We start from the raw sequence: 17,153 nt of genomic DNA on the forward strand, positions 1-17,153 counted from the left end.
CAGTGACCCGGTTCCATTGGCAGCCATACATGCCTATGCCATAACACTGCCTCCACCATGTTTGACAGATGATGTGGTATGCTTTGGATCATGAGCTGTTCCTTTCCTTCGCCATACTTTTCTCTTCCCATCATTCTGGTACAAGTTAATCTTGGTTTCATCAGTCCAAAGAATCTTATTCCAGAACTGGGCAGGCTTTTTTCGGTATTTGCTAGCAAAGGCTAATCTGGTCTGTCTGTTCTTGAGCATTACCAGTGGTTTGCACCTTGTTGTGAAGCCTCTGTATTTACATTCATAAAGCCGTCTCTTGACTGTAGATGTTGACAGTGACATGCCTACCTCCGCAAGAGTGTTCTTGATCTGGCTACATGTTGTGAAAGGGTTCCTCTTCACCATGAGCATAATTCTGCGGTCATTCACTTTAGTTGTCTTCCATGGTCTTCCAGGCCTTTTGCTGTTGCTGAGCTTGCCAGTTAAGTCCTTCTTCTTCAGGATGTTCCAAACTGTTGTGTTGGCCACTCCCAATGTTTTTGCTATCTCTCTGATGGGTTTATGTTGTTTCCTCAGCCTAATGATGGCCTCCTTCACTCGCATGGACACCTCTTTGGACCTCATGTTGGGAGTTCCAGTGAACAGCTACCAAATGCAAATGTAACACTCAGAACCACCTCCAGGTCTTTCATCTGCTTGATTGGCCATGGGGTACCCAGGAAACAGGCCGCATCTGGCCACGCAGCTGCTTGTCAGCCATTAGTTCCATTACTTACGAGCCACCAACGATGGTGGGGGGGGGTGTATGCCACTGGCTGTCCTTCCTGAATGGTTAGTGCCCCACTGTTGTTCAACCCCTTGAATTACAGCTGAAAGTCCTGACTTCACTCCTATCTGGGTGTGTTTCCTTTCAACTTCAATGTGGTGGTGTACAGAGGCCAACTGCCAAAACAGTTATCCTTGTTCCAATATTTCTGGCCCTGACTGTACCTGAAAGGGTTCTGTTGGCTTATACCAGAAAATGATGCTGATGGTGCCAGTACATCTGAACCTGTAGTATTTGGAGGAAAAGGGGCAGTGATTTAGTTCCAGTATTCATCATTGCTGATAACAAGGATCTGTCTACAGTACAGACTCTGTTGTTTTGTTTGTGGGGCTTGTATAACCTTGGAAGTGGTGTACTTTTAAAGTTGTGTTCTGTTTAAGTATAAACTGACCTTGTATTCACACAGCAAGAGATAGTATTGTGTGGTGCTGGAACTTTTCTGTTGCTTGCCTACCACCCTTGCAGATTGGCTTCTTAAAAAATATGAATTTCACAGTTGCTTAAAACTCAGAGAAATGTGCAACTATACAAACTGTCCAGAAATCATGTGGAAAATGGGATGGCCTTGCATCCTTTTCCTTGTATTACTTAGCCTTTTGTGCTAAGTAAAATAGAGAAAAGGCAGTAAGGAAAAAATAAAAAGAAGGCACAACAGATTAACTAGGCCAACACATGACAGGATTAACTAATGTCTTTACAAGTAGAAAAAGCATGGTTCTCTGTGTATTAAAGAGCCAAACACTAGCATTATTTAGCACTTTTGATATTCTAAACTGTGAACAACATAGAAGTGGCATGGTCCATCTGAAGAAGTAGATTAGATGAAGAGAACAAAAGCAGATACAGGTCTGTTTTCATATAAATACATTTGACTTTGACAAAAGCAGAAGATACTTGATTATTTGATTAAATAAATAGTGAGGATCTGCTAAACTGGAGAGAACTGGTAGCAGAAAGTCTTGTGTTCTTTGTGCTGGTCCAGGAAACATTTTTCTCAAGAAATTTGAGAAGAAATTCAAAGGAGAAGAGGAATATGAACATTCAGCATTTCTGCTTAATACAAATGTCCAAATGTTTACTTATAATGATAGTGATGTTATTTATGTTGGCTTGTACATATTATATGCAGTGTTTTAAAAAAGCATTCTCCCCTCAATGGGAGGAGGGCCGTTAACTTGGAAATAGGCCAGTCCTCTGGGCTTGTGAGAAATTCGTGTATCCAGAGGAGGGAAGAGTGGCTTATTCCTTGGTCCCCAGATGATTTTATAGCTGTCACAGCTGGGAAGCTCCTGGAAGGCTCCCATTGATGAACAGCCAATCAACTGAATGTAAAGAAAACATCAAATTGAACAGAGGAGGAAAGTTAGTGAAGAAATCCCCAGCAGGGTTAGCTCATCCGGATGTCATCTCAGCAATGTGTTTTGGAAGGGGAGAGAATCCTTCTGCCCAGGGCTTACCTTGCTAGATAGCAGACAGCCCAGGATTTCTGTTGCCACAGTACAGACATCTTCCCAACAATACCCTGAATGCCAGGCACAGTTTATCTCAAGGAGTGCATTTGGGTTTCTGCTGCCCAGATACTTCCCTGATACTGGCAAAACAGCAGCCATTGCCTAGGGCCATTTATTCTCAGTTGAGGAGCAAAGCTGTGGCCACAGTTATACCTTGCCACCAAATCCAGGAGCAGGAAAATATTCCAGACAAAGAGCAAGAATCAGGTGCTATTCCACTGGGTGCAGGGGTTGTAGCATTTCTTTTTTCCCATAGAGGGAACAACAAATTTGAGTGCTCTCTAGCCCCTCTTGTGGTGGAGAGAGAACATATACCTGGGTTTAGTGAAGTGATGGTCAAATGTAGCTTTAATTCACAGAGGTCCACCCTGTCCTTCCATCTTTCCCATCCTGCTGGGAATCTCACCTTCCCTATTCACATATTAGGTATAGGAGATGTCTTCCTCAGAGCCGCTCCAGAGTAAGGGACAGTGCAGGATCCCCACAGAGACTGCTCATGGGGTCATAGGCTTTAAGATCATTTTTGCTCTCATAGCCACCCGACATCACAGTTCCATTGCTGCAGACACAAGTAGACTCATACGCCTCCCCAGAAGCTCAGGGATAAGTCCAAAAAGACCCCAAGGCGAGAAGTGAGAAATCCGCAATCTTACAGCTTTCAGAGATAGCACTTAGTACTGTGAAATCTGAAAACCACAATTACATTGATACAGAAATGTACAGCTGTTGGCCTGTGGTGTCCCTCATCTTATTCCCTATACTACTTAACAGATACATGAAACCATTGGGAGAGATTATTCAGAGTTTTGGAGTTCAGTGCTACCAGTATGCTGATAGCCCCCAATTCTATCTCTCCTTTTGAACCCCAAAGAAGCTGTTCTAGTTCTAAACCAGAGTCTGATGTTAGTAATGGACTGGATGAGGGCAAACAAATTGAAGCTTGATCAAGACAAGACAGAGATGCTCCTGATCAATCGAAAGGCAGATCAGGGAATAGATACTCAACCTAAAATGGATGGGATTACACGCCCCTGAAAACTCAGGCTCACAGTTTGGGTATATTCGTGGATTTGGCCTTGAACCTGGTTTCGGTGGTGTCTAGAATTGTGTTTGCACAGCTGAGGCTAGTGCACCAACTGCATCCATTCCTAGGGATGTCTGATCTGGCCAGGGTCATGTATGCCTTAGTTACATTCATTTCGACTACTGTTAATATGCTCTATCTGAGGTTGCCTTCGAAAACTGTTCAGAAAATTCAGCTGATCCAGAATGTTGCTGCCGGACTGTTGTCCCTTACAGGCTCCCTTACAGGGAGCATGTGACCCTTGTTGCAACAGCTTCACTGGGTACTGGTCTGTTTCTGGGCGGAATTCAAAGTGCTAGTTATAACCTACATTGAGCAGGGGGTTGGACTCAATGGTCTTGTAGGCCAGTTCCAACCCTACTATTCTATGATTCTAACCTATAAAGTCCTATATGGCTTGGGACCAGGCTACCTGAAAGACCACCTTCTCCCATACAAGACTGCCTGGGTCTTAAGATCTTCAGGTGAGGCCTTTCTTTTGAGACCACCTTCAGAGACATGTTTGGTGGCAACGCATAAGAAGGCCTCAGTGGCCGCGCCTGGTCTGCAGAACATCCTGCCAAGGGAGACTAGGGTTACTCCCTCTCTACCGTCCTTCTGAGGATGGCAAAGACCTTTTTATTCAAGCAGGGCTTTAGCATGTAAGCAGGTCTGTTGGTTTGAGTTTTTTAAATATACATACATATATTTGTATATATCCATAGCAATGGATACATATGAAATACATATATATGAAAATACAACTTACTAGCAGTTATAGATAGGCTTCAACAAAAGCAGACCCGATATCCAAATAAGTGTTCATTTGAAGGTGGCGTTTATATGCCACCCATTCAAATATTGAAAGCATTATAAGGTCCTCAATCCACTGCATTACAGGAGGTGAGCGTTTATCCTTCCAGTGTTGTGATATCAGCCTTTTACCTGTCAAGATGGTATGGAGAATCTATTTATGCTAACCATTCATTAATTTCCATGAAGCAGGTAAATAATTTACAAGAGCGTGTACATCAGCAAATATTAAAGACTTTTCTAGTACAAAATCTACCTGTATAATCATTTCATCCCAAAAAGAAGCAAGTACTCTGGACACTGCCAAAATATACGTTGAAAAGAAGCATTGCATTGCCAGTGATTAGCCGAATTAGACAATCTCTTATTTAAAGAGACATTGCAGTGTCCAAATCACAAAAGAAAAGTTTTTGCTGAATAAGATGAAGCCTAAGATCCGTAAATGTGACAGGTATAGACACCAAAGCAGCGATTCACTTAGTAGGCAGAATGGGATGATCTAATTCCCTATTCCATTCCTGCTTAAAACCCTGTATATTTATATATTTATTCACTAATAACAAGTATTTATAGACATGAAGTTTTATTTGTGACTGTAAGCTGCTTTTAGTGCTATTTTTCTTGGTAGAAAGGTGGGATATAAATACATACATACATACGTATGTACGTACGTAATAAGGACTACAGGCCTAATTCTGGCTGGATTTCCTTTCATTCACCTGTGTGTCTGGCCTCTGGCAGACAGAAAAGGAACAGAAAAAGGTGTAAATCATAAGAAATTGATATTCAGGAAATGTTTGTAATCATCCTCTTTTATGTGAAAACAAATTGTGGACTGTGTACTATGAGGGAAAACATGGGGGGTTAATGTATAAGATGAGTTACTCAGTGTTTGGAAAAAGAAAAAAAAAACCTATGCTTTTTCCATACCCAGATAGTTGCTGCTGATATGTTCTGAAAAATGTGATAGAGTTTTGATTATGATCTTTTGTGTTAACTTGTTCGTTTCTTAGTTTTTATCAGTATTTTCTGATTTTATTATGTTTCACATAATGAAGTATAAGATTGGCCATAATTTATGTTCCTAATGTTTTGAAAAATGACAAATTTCTGTCAAAGGTTTTTGCGTGTTAGCATTTTCATTATATACATAATGCGTCAGTCACTGATGATTACAGTAAAAATAAAATACTCCCCTCAATAGCATGTAGGCAATCTCAAGGAAGCAGCCAAATGGATGGATGAAGCACAGTCATTGGATACAGCTGATAGATTTATCAATTCCAAATGTGCAAAGTATATGCTACGAGCAAATATGGTGAAGGATGCAGAGGAAATGTGTTCCAAGTTCACAAGGGTAGGAAATATATACTTTTAATAGAATTTGATTGTGCATTTGTTTTCCCATTTTCATCTGTCAGATTCAGACTGTTATTTTAAAAATTGTACCAAATGACTTGCACATTTAAGGATAGCAGAAATATGTCCAATAAGGAAAACTTTACCTTAAGACGGTATCTTCTGATTAAGTCTGTGTATTAGTAGTGATTAATTCTCAAGTGTTTTGGATTGACCCTGTGAAGGAGTTGAATGGTTTAATGGAAACAGTTTGCATGTCTTATGTCCATAGAATTACCTACTAAATGTTAACTTACGTACCGTTTATGAAAAAGTGTTAATGCAAGTAGTTGAAGCAATATTACTTTCTTTAGCTGGTCCTGAACTCCAAATGTAAGGTTCACAAATACTTTAAATCAAATCAGGGGATTGAGACTGCAATTCCCATGTACCTGGGAGCAGCCTGCATTGAACTCAGTGGGACTTCTGTATAGTAATGCATAGGCTTGCACTGTGAGATTTAAAAAAATCCAATTCAAGAAATTCAACTCTGTTAAAAGCTTATTTTCACATTGCCAATTTTTATGTTGTTGTTCTGGCATTTGTTCTTTTCTATTTCGGAGATGTCTCCGTTCCTTTTAATATAATGTGGCCAGTGCAGTGTTAAGGTGTTACTGTGCTGGCCATGGAAGGGAAGGAGTAGTTCAGATTTGATTTTCTTAGACGGCAATCCTATACCCATTTATCTGGGAATAAGCCCAATTGAACTCAATAGGACTTACCTCTGAGTAGATATGTATAGGACTGGTAAGAGTTGTACCTGATCTCTGCACTTAGTGGACTCTTCACTATTGGCATTCCCTGTGTTCTTGAGCTGTCAGTCATACAAGGGCACGTTTATAGTTATTTGCACATAATGCATGCTACTAAATGGGAAGTATTGTTTGGTCGCTTCGGAACACTTCCCTCATCTCTGCTCCTCTCTTACAGTGAAAGTGACCATAGTCCCTTATCTGTCTGAATGTAGTATTGGCAGTCTCATAGTGTATCCCTTTTTAAAATGGCTTACTGAACAAAGTCTTCTGGAAACAGGGAAAGTAGTAGATATTTAAAAGAACTGAAAAATCCAGAATGCAGTAATTACCTAAAGAATTGCAGCAGGTTTTTTATTTGTTAAAAGTATAGAATATATTGTGGTTTGCCATATATATGAAGGAGTTAAATGAAGTACTGGTTCCACACGAGACTTTTTTTTCCAGGAAGGGACTTCTGCAATGGAGAATCTCAATGAAATGCAGTGCATGTGGTTCCAGACGGAATGTGCTTTAGCTTTTCAGAGATTAGGGAAATATGGAGATGCCTTGAAAAAGTGCCATGAAGTGGAGAGGGTAAGTAGGTAAACAGATTGCTTTTTCCTGATTTCCATTTTTCATAAGGTACATGGGCTTGCCGTCTGAGGATCATCCTGTCTAAAGATGCCAAACCACTACTTTGAAAAAGTTGTATAGGATTAAAAGCAGCAATAATTCCCAGGCAAGGCCTTTCACTTGCTATAAAATTATATGTTTGAATATTCATTGATAGTAATTTAAAACTAGTCCACAAGCAAGTACATTCCTGGCAATTGGGAACAAAACAGTCAACACCTGATCAGCAACTAGTTTTACAAGAGGGACACTTGGAGGAGGGGATGGAGAATGGTGGTCCATCCTTAACAGGACTTACTGACAATCTTCTTTTTCACAGCACTACTCCCATCACCTACATCTTTCTTGCCTCTGGGTTGCTAACTGGATGAGGGGACAGGACCTAGCAGATGGATTTGTCCTGGGGGCTGAAAATGACTAGGGTTGTAATTAATAAATAGGCTTATTTTAAATGTAGATATGAACCTTACTTGCTCATCTATTCCCCCCACCCTCCCACCAATCCCCTCACAGACTTGCATTTGTAGCATAGTACTGATAAAAAAATGTATTGTAGGAAAGAATGTGTGAACTATCTTGCTTCACAAACTTGGCCCAGTGGGTTTCTGTTTGTCTGTGCGTCTCCCACTAATTGAAAGTGCAGCAAGAGTCTGGCTGTCAGTTTGTTTTCCATTAAGCTGCACTTAGTTCTTGTATATAAAAAACAAAAATAGCTGCATTGGTCCATGAGAAAAAAGTCCAAAGGTCACAGTTGGGCAACACCTTTATTAGAATCAACCAAAATGCCACAAAAGATTGTGCAAGATTTTGAGTTCTCTAGAACTCTTTATAAGGCTAAGGGGTAGAAAAAACAGGAATTCAAGGCATGTTCACATTTTGCTCTGAATACTTAGCTCAATGATAAAAAGTAAACTGCATCATGAAAATAGTATCCTTTTTGTGTTTGTTGTTTAAGCACTTTTTTGAGATAACAGATGATCAATTTGACTTCCACACATATTGCATGAGAAAGATGACACTACGTGCCTATGTTGACCTCTTGAGATTGGAAGACATTCTCAGGAAACATGCCTTCTATTTCAAGGCTGCTCGGTCAGCAATTGAGATCTACTTGATGCTACATGATAATCCACTAGCCAATGAAAGCAAAGAACAAGAAGTAAATTCAGGTATCAAAGTAGTTATTGAAGCTAATTTGATTATAAGATGCATTTTCGGTGTCTGTAAAGTTCATATTAAAAAAAAATGTTCCATTGGCTGTAGAAAACCTTTCTGCCAAAGAACTTAAGAAAATGCTTAGTAAACAAAGACGAGCACAGAAAAAAGCTAAACTTGAAGAGGAGAGAAAACATGCAGAAAGAGAGAGGCAGCAGAAGAATCAAAAGAAGAAACGAGACGAGGAAGAGGAGGAAACTAGTGGCCCCAAGGAAGAATTAGTTCCTGAAAAACTGGAAAGGGTAAATTTGAATTCTATTTTTGCCCAATTTATACTGGGTTATCCAAACCTATCCAGAACCTTTGTCTTCACTGTTCTGTACCATAGAAATTTTGTTACACTCTTTAAGAGCAGTGTCAAATTAAGCAAGAGTGTTTGTGGGTCAGTTTACACACCGGCTTGGCATGTAGGCTGCATATACAGTGGGCACAGTACCAAATCCTGGGCTTACATATGCCACTCTGCCTAGAATATGCTATCTGATCATGCTCCTGCAGATGTACACCATGCTACATTTGCCACAGATAAAGAACATAGAGATGTACATCTACATGTCTTATCAGATGGGAAATTGTACATACTGGGACAAGGAGCATACGCTCAAAACTCACTTCCAGCAAGTGCTTTCCCGGTTTTCTTCAGTGTTTCTTTCCCAGTGTCTGGATCAATGTTTACCAAACAAGCAGAAGGAGAATTCACAGGTAAGGAAAATTCTCCGTTTATACACTCCCTCTCCTAACTTTCTCCCACCCTCCTCACTACAGGAGAAGTGAACATCCAATTGGGAGAAGCTTATGCCATAGATGGCTCCATTGTTATTTTCACATGGGATCACTAAAGGCGTTAACTTCTCCATACCATGGAGAGGATAGAGGGACCATATGAGCCTGATGCCTGCTTCCAGTTTCTCTCCAGGGTGGACCTCAGGGAGAAAATAGCAGCCTGTTGTGACTGTAAAGTCCATTATAGTTGTTGAGATGGCTTGAAGTTAGGACCAAGAGGTCAAGCTTCTTCTGATGTATTTGTACAACTCAACTGGTCCTGTTGATAGCTCTCTTTGGTGAGGACTGATAACGCTAGGAGTAATACTATTAAATGCACAGCATGCAAATAACACTGTGGCTTCAAATTATGGCATACTTAATCTTTAGAAACTATACTTTTTCATGACTCCTATTTATAACTAACTTGAATTTCTTTTTTTGATACAGCTCGATAATCCATTAGAGGAAGCTATTAAGTTTCTTATACCACTTAAGAATCTTGTGGCAGATAACATAGACACACATCTGTTAGCATTTGAAATATATTTTAGAAAAGGTAAAGTATACACAATTGTAAAATATTAAATTACAACAAATGGATGATTTTGTAACAATTACATATGTACTTTTTCCAAATATTAAATTACAATGAATATTTATATAAATCTAGCATGAAATCAGTTTAGTAAAATATATTTTAGGTGTAATTTGGTATATTAATGGTGGCAGAGAAATAAGCTCAATTTGTTACACAAATTCATTGTTAAAAGTGCTTTCTTGCCATCTGGTCTGTATAATCATCATCTATCATTTATATAGCCCTGTTGGAACAAGCACAAAGCTATGGTTTTCTCTGTGATTCCCTTCTTCCCTTTTTGTCTCTCCTCACCACCCTTCAGTCCTTCCATCACCAAATCATGTTGCTTTTCCCTTTACAATATTAAAAAAAGAATGTCCCTTCCTTGCTGTCCCCTTGGAAACAGCTCTGGTTTATACTCTGGTCATCCTTAAGCTTGACTAATGCTATCTTCTCTGGTCTTCCATTGCCTCACCTTGCTCCCCTCGCAGCTATCGAGCACTCTGCTGCTAAAATTATTCAACTTTCTTGTTGCTCTGACAAAGTGATGCCTATCCTTAAAACCCTATACTGGCTCTCTGTCTGCTCCAGATCATTCACAAGCTTGTCTACTTTATCTTCAAACCCCTCCATAACTTTGCCCCCCCCATTTCTCCATATGCATATCCTGACATATCCCTGTGTGTTACCTTCACTTGTCAGTTCCACCACCCTCAGACAGCCAAAGGTCTGCTACTCTCTCAAACAACAACACCCTTTTTTCTTTGTTGCCCCTTATGACAAGAAATACCGCTAAGTAGTTCACCTCTCATACTGTATTCAAGCAGTTATCTTTTCTGCAAAGTCTTTGGCACAACCCCCTTGTCCACAAACCCTATTTGTAACTGAGCTTAAGTTCATGTAACTGAAATATTACATATTCTTCCCTTTTTTACCCTTGCCTCATAAGAACATAAGAGCCATGCTTGATCAGACCAAGAGTCCATCTAGTCCAGCATTCTGTGCACACAGTGGCCAACCAGCTGCCCACGAGAAAACCCACAAGCAGGACATGAGCGCAACAGCACCCTCCCACCCATGCTTCCCTGCAACTGGTGTACATAGACATACTCCCTCCATTGTCCTCCCCTTCCTCTGTTGTCTCCCTTGTGCCTATTTCTAGACTATAAGCCCCTGAGGGCAGGGACCTGGCCTTTCATTCTTTCTAAAGCACCATGTACATGGGTAGTGCTATATAAATAATAATATAAATCTGCATTACTGTATCTCATTAGTAAAAGAGAGCGTGTGTAAGCAGGGGAAGTGTGAAGCTGGGGAGAATACTGTTAGGACACAGCAATACAATCAAAACATTCAAAGTTAAATAAAATTATACCAACTAGTATTCTTGTATTGATGCAGGAAAGTTTCTGTTAATGTTGCAGTCGGTTAAAAGAGCTTTTGCAATCGATGGTAATAACCCATGGCTACATGAATGTTTGATTAAATTCTCCAAGTGTGGTAAGTACAAAATAAATTAGCAGATTGATTGCTATAAAATTGTGCTCAGGACCCTGAGGGATGACAAGCAGCACAGTTTTGTCAAATGCCAACAACAATGTAGTAAAGTGCTTTTCATATTTTTAGTGTCTGCCCATAGTAATCTGCCAGAAATCGTGAACAAAGTCCTAACCCAAGAAATGCAGAAGATTTTTATTAGTAAAGATTTGGAAAGTTTTAATGAAGAATTTCTCAAACGCAATTCTACCTCCATACAGCATCTGCTATCAGGTTGGTTTGTACTGGTATATTTATAAAGTATGATATTCTGAGAAGCCTACATTTGATTATAGGACTTAAGCTATGTACAGAGGAACATAAGAAGAGCCCTGCCAGATTAGACCAAAGGCCCATCTAGTCTAGCACTTTGCTTCTTACACTAAATAACCAGATGCCTCTGGGGAAGCTCAAAAGCAAGGATTGAAGACAGTGTCCTGGTTCAGACAACCGTATCTCAGCTTAACATGCCAAGATATAAATGAGCTCTGCTGTTTTCCCATCATGCAAGCTGCAATTAAGAGAGCAATCCTATGCCTCCTAGATAGCATCTGGAGGGACATAGGATTTGGGTTTCTGGGATCCAAGGTTGGAACCAGGGCTTGGACCTTGGAGACCAGAAATGGCGCTCCCCTCCACTGTGTCTCCATGCTCAGAAATGGAGCGCAGAGAAGGGGAAAGGAGGGTGGGAAGAGGAGGAGACCGCGGAAGCCGCTTTACGCAGCTTCCTATCAGGTCTCCAGGCTCCTTCCCTCCCTCTCCCCGAAGCCCTAGCTAGATGGGCAAAATCATCTGTCTAGCCAAATTGCATGGCAGCTGGAGCACGGAGGAGAGGATCCCCTCCATGCTCCAGCCACCCTGCATAGGATAGTCAGCAGCCTCCGATCTCGGAAGCTGGCAACTATCCAGATAGGATTGCACCCTAAACCACAAAGTCTCTAGCCGTAGTTTACAATTTCATCCAAACTGGGAAACTGTTACCAGCTTCAGAACAAGCCAGGATATTAAACCACAGTTTAAAGTTCTTCCCCGTGTGTTCGTTTCCCTCTTTTCCTTTCTGTTCTGTTTGTGTTGCACTTCTCTAGTGGATTCTGTGCTGTAGCACCTATGGGAATCTGCACATTCTCAGGTCAAATCATAAAACCTAGATTCATTAGAATTTTGCTCATTGTAAAATACACAGTCATGGACTCCATTTCAGTTAGAAGGAAGTCATACTAGATTATCACTTTAATCAGATAACCAAATGATTGAACTTAATTTCAATCATTATATTCACTCAGTGTTTAATTTTTGTCATGGTTCATGTTTAATTTAGACTTCTCCAAGTTCAGAATAATGCTGGCAGCAGGATTGTCCTTTTCCCTATAGTAAAAGTCTCTAAACCTAGTGCTATCATCTCAGATGAGGTGTAGTGACATCTGAAAAATTGTCTTACCTGCACCAGTGGACAATAGATGAGTTAAAATACCTTCAGATTTCTTTAATGTAACATGTTGATTGGAATATCCTTGTTGCCTTACTATTGTTTCAAGCTTGTTTTTTATTATTATATTAAATTGTGCCCAATCATGCCTTTGGGGTCATGAAGAGTCGGGAACGACTGAACAACAACAACAAATCATGCCTTAGTGTTAGTGAAAACTGAAGCAAAGTTATAATTAAATCCTCCCTTTGAACGGGTTGCTGTATAGACTCTCCCCCTTGATTTAAGTATGCCTCTTTCTTCTCTTTCAGGTGCCAAGATGATGTATTTCCTGGACAGTTCAAGACAAGAGAAAGCTATTGCTATTGCTACTAGGCTAGATGAAAATATGAGAGACAAAAATGTGAAGGTAATTCATTGTTATAATTATAAATCTAAAGTTCCTTGATGCAATCATAAGTAATACACCTTTTAAACATGTGATTTGGAATGAATACTTCAGAAAGTCTTGGTGGCTTTCTATAAGAAAGGAAAGAGTCCTGCAGAAGGAGAAACTGGTAGGGTGGGGTGTTTCTTCCACAAAATAATCCTCACTGAAATTATTTTCTTGTGTGCATCTTCAGACCCTAACAACGGTTTTGGAATCCTTATTCGATGGCAGCTTTGGAACATGCCACACCCAAAGTGATGAGTATCGGATAGCATGCAACAAACTGTTTCCTTTAGCATCTGCCTTTATGACTCCTACAAATGAAGATGATGGTTGCTTTGCATCAATGAATCATACAGCCATTAATCATGATGTGCTGTCCAATGAAATTTAAAGTAGGATACAGAGGTCTCTTATCTCTTCCAAACTGGTTGCATACAAATCAGGGTTTCTTCTGCAGAATATATTGGAACAATTCAGATGTCAAACAGAGGCAATTGAATGAAAATGTACTGTGCTATAAGCTCATTTTCCCTCAACCAGAGCTGCCAATATTTATGTAAACACTTGTCTCTGAATAATACTGGCCATGTTTATACTTGTACAGTTATGAATCTTTTTACCCTAAATCATGGACTCTAGAGATTGACCATTCACATACATGTTGTTACATATACAAAAAAAGTACAGTCATTTCTTACAAAACATATCAGATGAGAAAGTTGGCAATCTAAGATGGATATAATGCTGTATGACTTGTCAGTTCTTTTCAGCTCTTTCTTTTTTTTCTTTCAAAGCATAAATCCTGATTATAGGTGGTGGCAATTTTCTGTCAATTCAAATTGTATGGAAACAGTGCTGATTAATTTGGCAGGCTTGTTTGTGTTTTTAAATTGGTATATTATTTTGAAATCTATACTTTTTCCCATAACTATTAGTTTGAACAGGTTATTAAACGCTTTAAAATCATTGAATACCCACTCTAACTGATTAGATACTTGTTTCTTTACAACGTATCCATTTTGAAACATCATTCCACTTCAAAGGGGGGGACACACACAGAGAATACGATCCTGTCTAGATAATTCTGTTTATGATGCTGAGCTCCTTTAAAACTTTCAAGGAGTGAACTTTAATTCCACTTTTGTTGAATTGTTGTTGCTTTATGAGCTATGAAGCAATTGGCATTTAAGATGTCCTTTAAAAAAAATTAAAGTGAGCACAACTAGTCTGACTACAAATCACAATTAATCATTTTTTCCTTTGTATTTTAGTGCATTAACCTGAATGCATTACACATACAACATATCAACATTTTAATTCAACTGTCTTAAACATCTTACTTCAGGACATAAATAGCTGTTAATGATGACTTTATATAAACTGCTGTCAAAACTTAAAATACACTGTGGCTTGTACAGAAAATTCATTTTCTGAAAAATAATGGAACCAGTTTGTTTTCATTTTATGGTTAATGTAAATATTTAAGTAATATTACTTAGGCCCTATGCAAAATTCAAGAAGGGAAGTTTTATCAAGACAAATGGTTATTGAGACAGTCCCCTTTGTCATCTCTTTAGGATCAATAGTTGAATGAAAACTCACTGTAAAATAATGCCAACTGATGTAATGCTGTAATAAATTATTTTGTACACATTGGTCTAGTTTTGTGTTTTAATGTTTATTAATTATTTATATTCCTACACAGCTAAATCTTTGTAATCTTTCTGTTTAAGTATATGAAAATATGGTGAAGGTAGTTTTGCGGTAGCAGCTTAAATCAGTTCTAGCCTGATTTATTAGAAAGATATAAATCAGTTTGATTCTGAAGTTACCTTAAAGAGGAGAGACATGTGAAATGTTCAGAGGCCTCATGCACAAATAAATGCTTTTGACCGCATTTGCATCCTAGCTGTTTGCACGCAGGGAAATGGCTATTGCTGCTCCCTAGGGGGATTCAGGACTGTGTCATACCTTACACATGTAACTTTTAAAAACGACAAATACAAATTTAAATTCTAATATGTTCAGAAAGGTAGAATGCAGGGATTGACATATTGTAGACACAGAATAAGGGGCCGCGGTGGCTTAGTGGTTAAGTTGCTGAACTGCAGACTGGAAGGTCGGCAGGTCAGCAGTTCGAGACCCGAGTGCTGCGTGACGGAGTGAGCTCCCGTCTTCAGTCCCAGCTTCTGCCAACCTAGCAGTTCGAAAGCAAGAAATTGCAAGTAGATAAATAGGTACCGCCTTGGTGGGAAAGGTAACAGCGTTCCGTGCATTTCGGTGTTCAGTCATGCCGGCCACATGACCACGGAAGCGTCTTCGGACAGCGCTGGCTCTTCGGCTTAGAAACGGGGATGAGCACCGCACCCTAGAGTCAGACATGACTGGTTGGGGACACCTTTACCTTTTTTTTTTAGACACAGAAAGACATTTAAGCAAAGTGTACTATAACTGAATGCCTACAGTTGGTAAATAAGGATGCCATAGGAAGAATTCACCAGTGAATCTCTGGGTCTCCAAGTTGTCTGTGGTGCCACCTAGTGGTGGGTAATGCTTTATAGGCTATGCTTTTTATTATACTACAAATCAGGAAGGCCCTAGTTTGAACATCATCTCTGCCATACACTCACAAAGTGCCCTTAAGCTTTTCTCTCAGCTTCAGCATTCCCATATATAATATGGGGATAATACCATCTACCCTACAGGAATGTTAGAAGGATCACAGAAAGATAATGTTGAACTCTTTGAACATTATAAAAGTCACTATATTAATGCTTGGCAGTGGTGAGATGATGATACCAAATATCTTTTTAAAAGCCCCCTTCAGCCAGCAGACATTTTTCTGACTTTGCAGAAGGCAGCAAGCTTCACTCCTGCTGCTTAAACAGATTTTTTTTTAAGACAGGGAAGTGTTTTTCCCTCTACCTTTTGGCCCATCTGTAGCAAGTTGAGTGAGGCAATCTCTTCTGCGAACTTTAAGAGGGAATGTTAATCTCCATGTTGGGGTCTTCAGTCAAGATGCCAATACCATGAGATGACATCATGGGGGCAGTCCATCCCATTTTCATTTACACGGAAATGTTTGATTACATGGAGACCTATGCCTGAAGTTAGTGGGACAAATCCACAACTGAACAGTGCAGGAAACCACTCTGAAAGATACAGTATCCCTAACCAAAATGCTTTTCCCTTCTTCCGTTATTTTTGTTTGTTCTTAATTCTGTAAAAAAAAAAAAAATGAAAAATACTAAATAAATAAAAAGCAATGCTACATTGGCACTGCATAACTTGTCCCATAGGTGCTACCTTATCTACACCCCTTCAGTAACACTCAGCTGTTTCTTCCATCAGGTAGACCTGATCCTGGGACAAAGACAAGCAGCCACAACAGGACTCCCATTTTACTTAGTGAAACAGGCATTTGCGGTCAGTTCCTGAAAAAGTTGGGTCTTCTGTAGGGTGCTGTTTGAGGCAGACGTGCCGTTATCTGCACTGAGCAAGACCGCTTCTATTGGGCAATCTAGGGTGAGGCGCTGTGGGTCCTACACTTGCTAAACCAGTGTAGACAGATCTTGCTCCAAAATGTCTTTAAGTTTTCAACTCCTTGAGTGCACTCACTTGTGAGAAAAATTTTGAAGTAAAATCCTCTGATTACTGAATCCATCTCTGCAATACTTAAAGCCCAAGTGTCTGTATGATCAGGTGTTTGCTTCACAAAACTGTTTAGACATTTTGGGTCAACGATGAGCCTCATGCTGCCATCCCTTTTCAGAACCAGGAAAACAATGGGAATACATTGGAGCCACCCTCATTCTTGAGACTCCACCTGCTTTCTGAGGTTGTACAGTCCAGAAATAGGTTTACCTTCTCTGCTGATGGTGACACATTTGAGGAAAAAGAAAAATGAGCAGCATAGGAGGTTGAAAGGTCAGCATATCCAAATTAGAAATTTTCTTTCTTAAATTCTGTGACGAAGGACCATTAAAGTCCAAAATGTGTTGGAATCAAAAAACATTTTTTTTGTAGTTTAGCCTTTTTTGCTTGTGTGTTTTGGGGTTCTCCATTTGTTTTGTTTTTTTCTATTTTGTGACACATTTGAGCTGAGTACGAGAATAAACTTCAGTAAACCAAGGATGGGCAGAGTAAGAGCAACATATGCTTTTTGTCTCTCCCTACCTGGACTAGAGAAAGGACAATGAAGTACTCATTTCTGATTTAAAACCCCTCCACTC

The 17,153-nt window shown here is 39.7% G+C and overlaps 1 protein-coding gene across 10 annotated transcripts in view; it reads left to right on the top strand.

Moving 5' to 3' along the window:
- Positions 1–16,144, top strand: part of NAA16 (N-alpha-acetyltransferase 16, NatA auxiliary subunit) — a 56,762-nt gene extending 40,618 nt beyond the window's left edge. For 9 of the 10 annotated variants that reach the window (XM_084844884.1, XM_084844878.1, XM_084844881.1 and 6 more), the window contains 9 exons: positions 5,409–5,561; positions 6,802–6,930; positions 7,925–8,138; positions 8,233–8,426; positions 9,397–9,505; positions 10,928–11,026; positions 11,153–11,296; positions 12,800–12,897; positions 13,112–16,144. In XM_084844884.1, the coding sequence (XP_084701010.1) occupies positions 5,409–5,561; positions 6,802–6,930; positions 7,925–8,138; positions 8,233–8,426; positions 9,397–9,505; positions 10,928–11,026; positions 11,153–11,296; positions 12,800–12,897; positions 13,112–13,312 (1,341 nt within the window). In that variant the 3' untranslated portion in view covers positions 13,313–16,144. Of the gene's footprint in view, positions 1–5,408; positions 5,562–6,801; positions 6,931–7,924; positions 8,139–8,232; positions 8,427–8,949; positions 9,032–9,396; positions 9,506–10,927; positions 11,027–11,152; positions 11,297–12,799; positions 12,898–13,111 lie in introns of those variants that run through there. The other variant, XM_084844886.1, reaches the window with a different exon arrangement.
- The last annotated feature ends 1,009 nt before the right edge of the window (positions 16,145–17,153 follow it).

The sequence above is a fragment of the Heloderma suspectum genome, chromosome 3, assembly GCF_057233095.1.
Source record: "Heloderma suspectum isolate Gila_16-S chromosome 3, 16-S_ref, whole genome shotgun sequence".
NCBI classification, from domain to species: Eukaryota; Metazoa; Chordata; class Lepidosauria; order Squamata; family Helodermatidae; genus Heloderma; species Heloderma suspectum.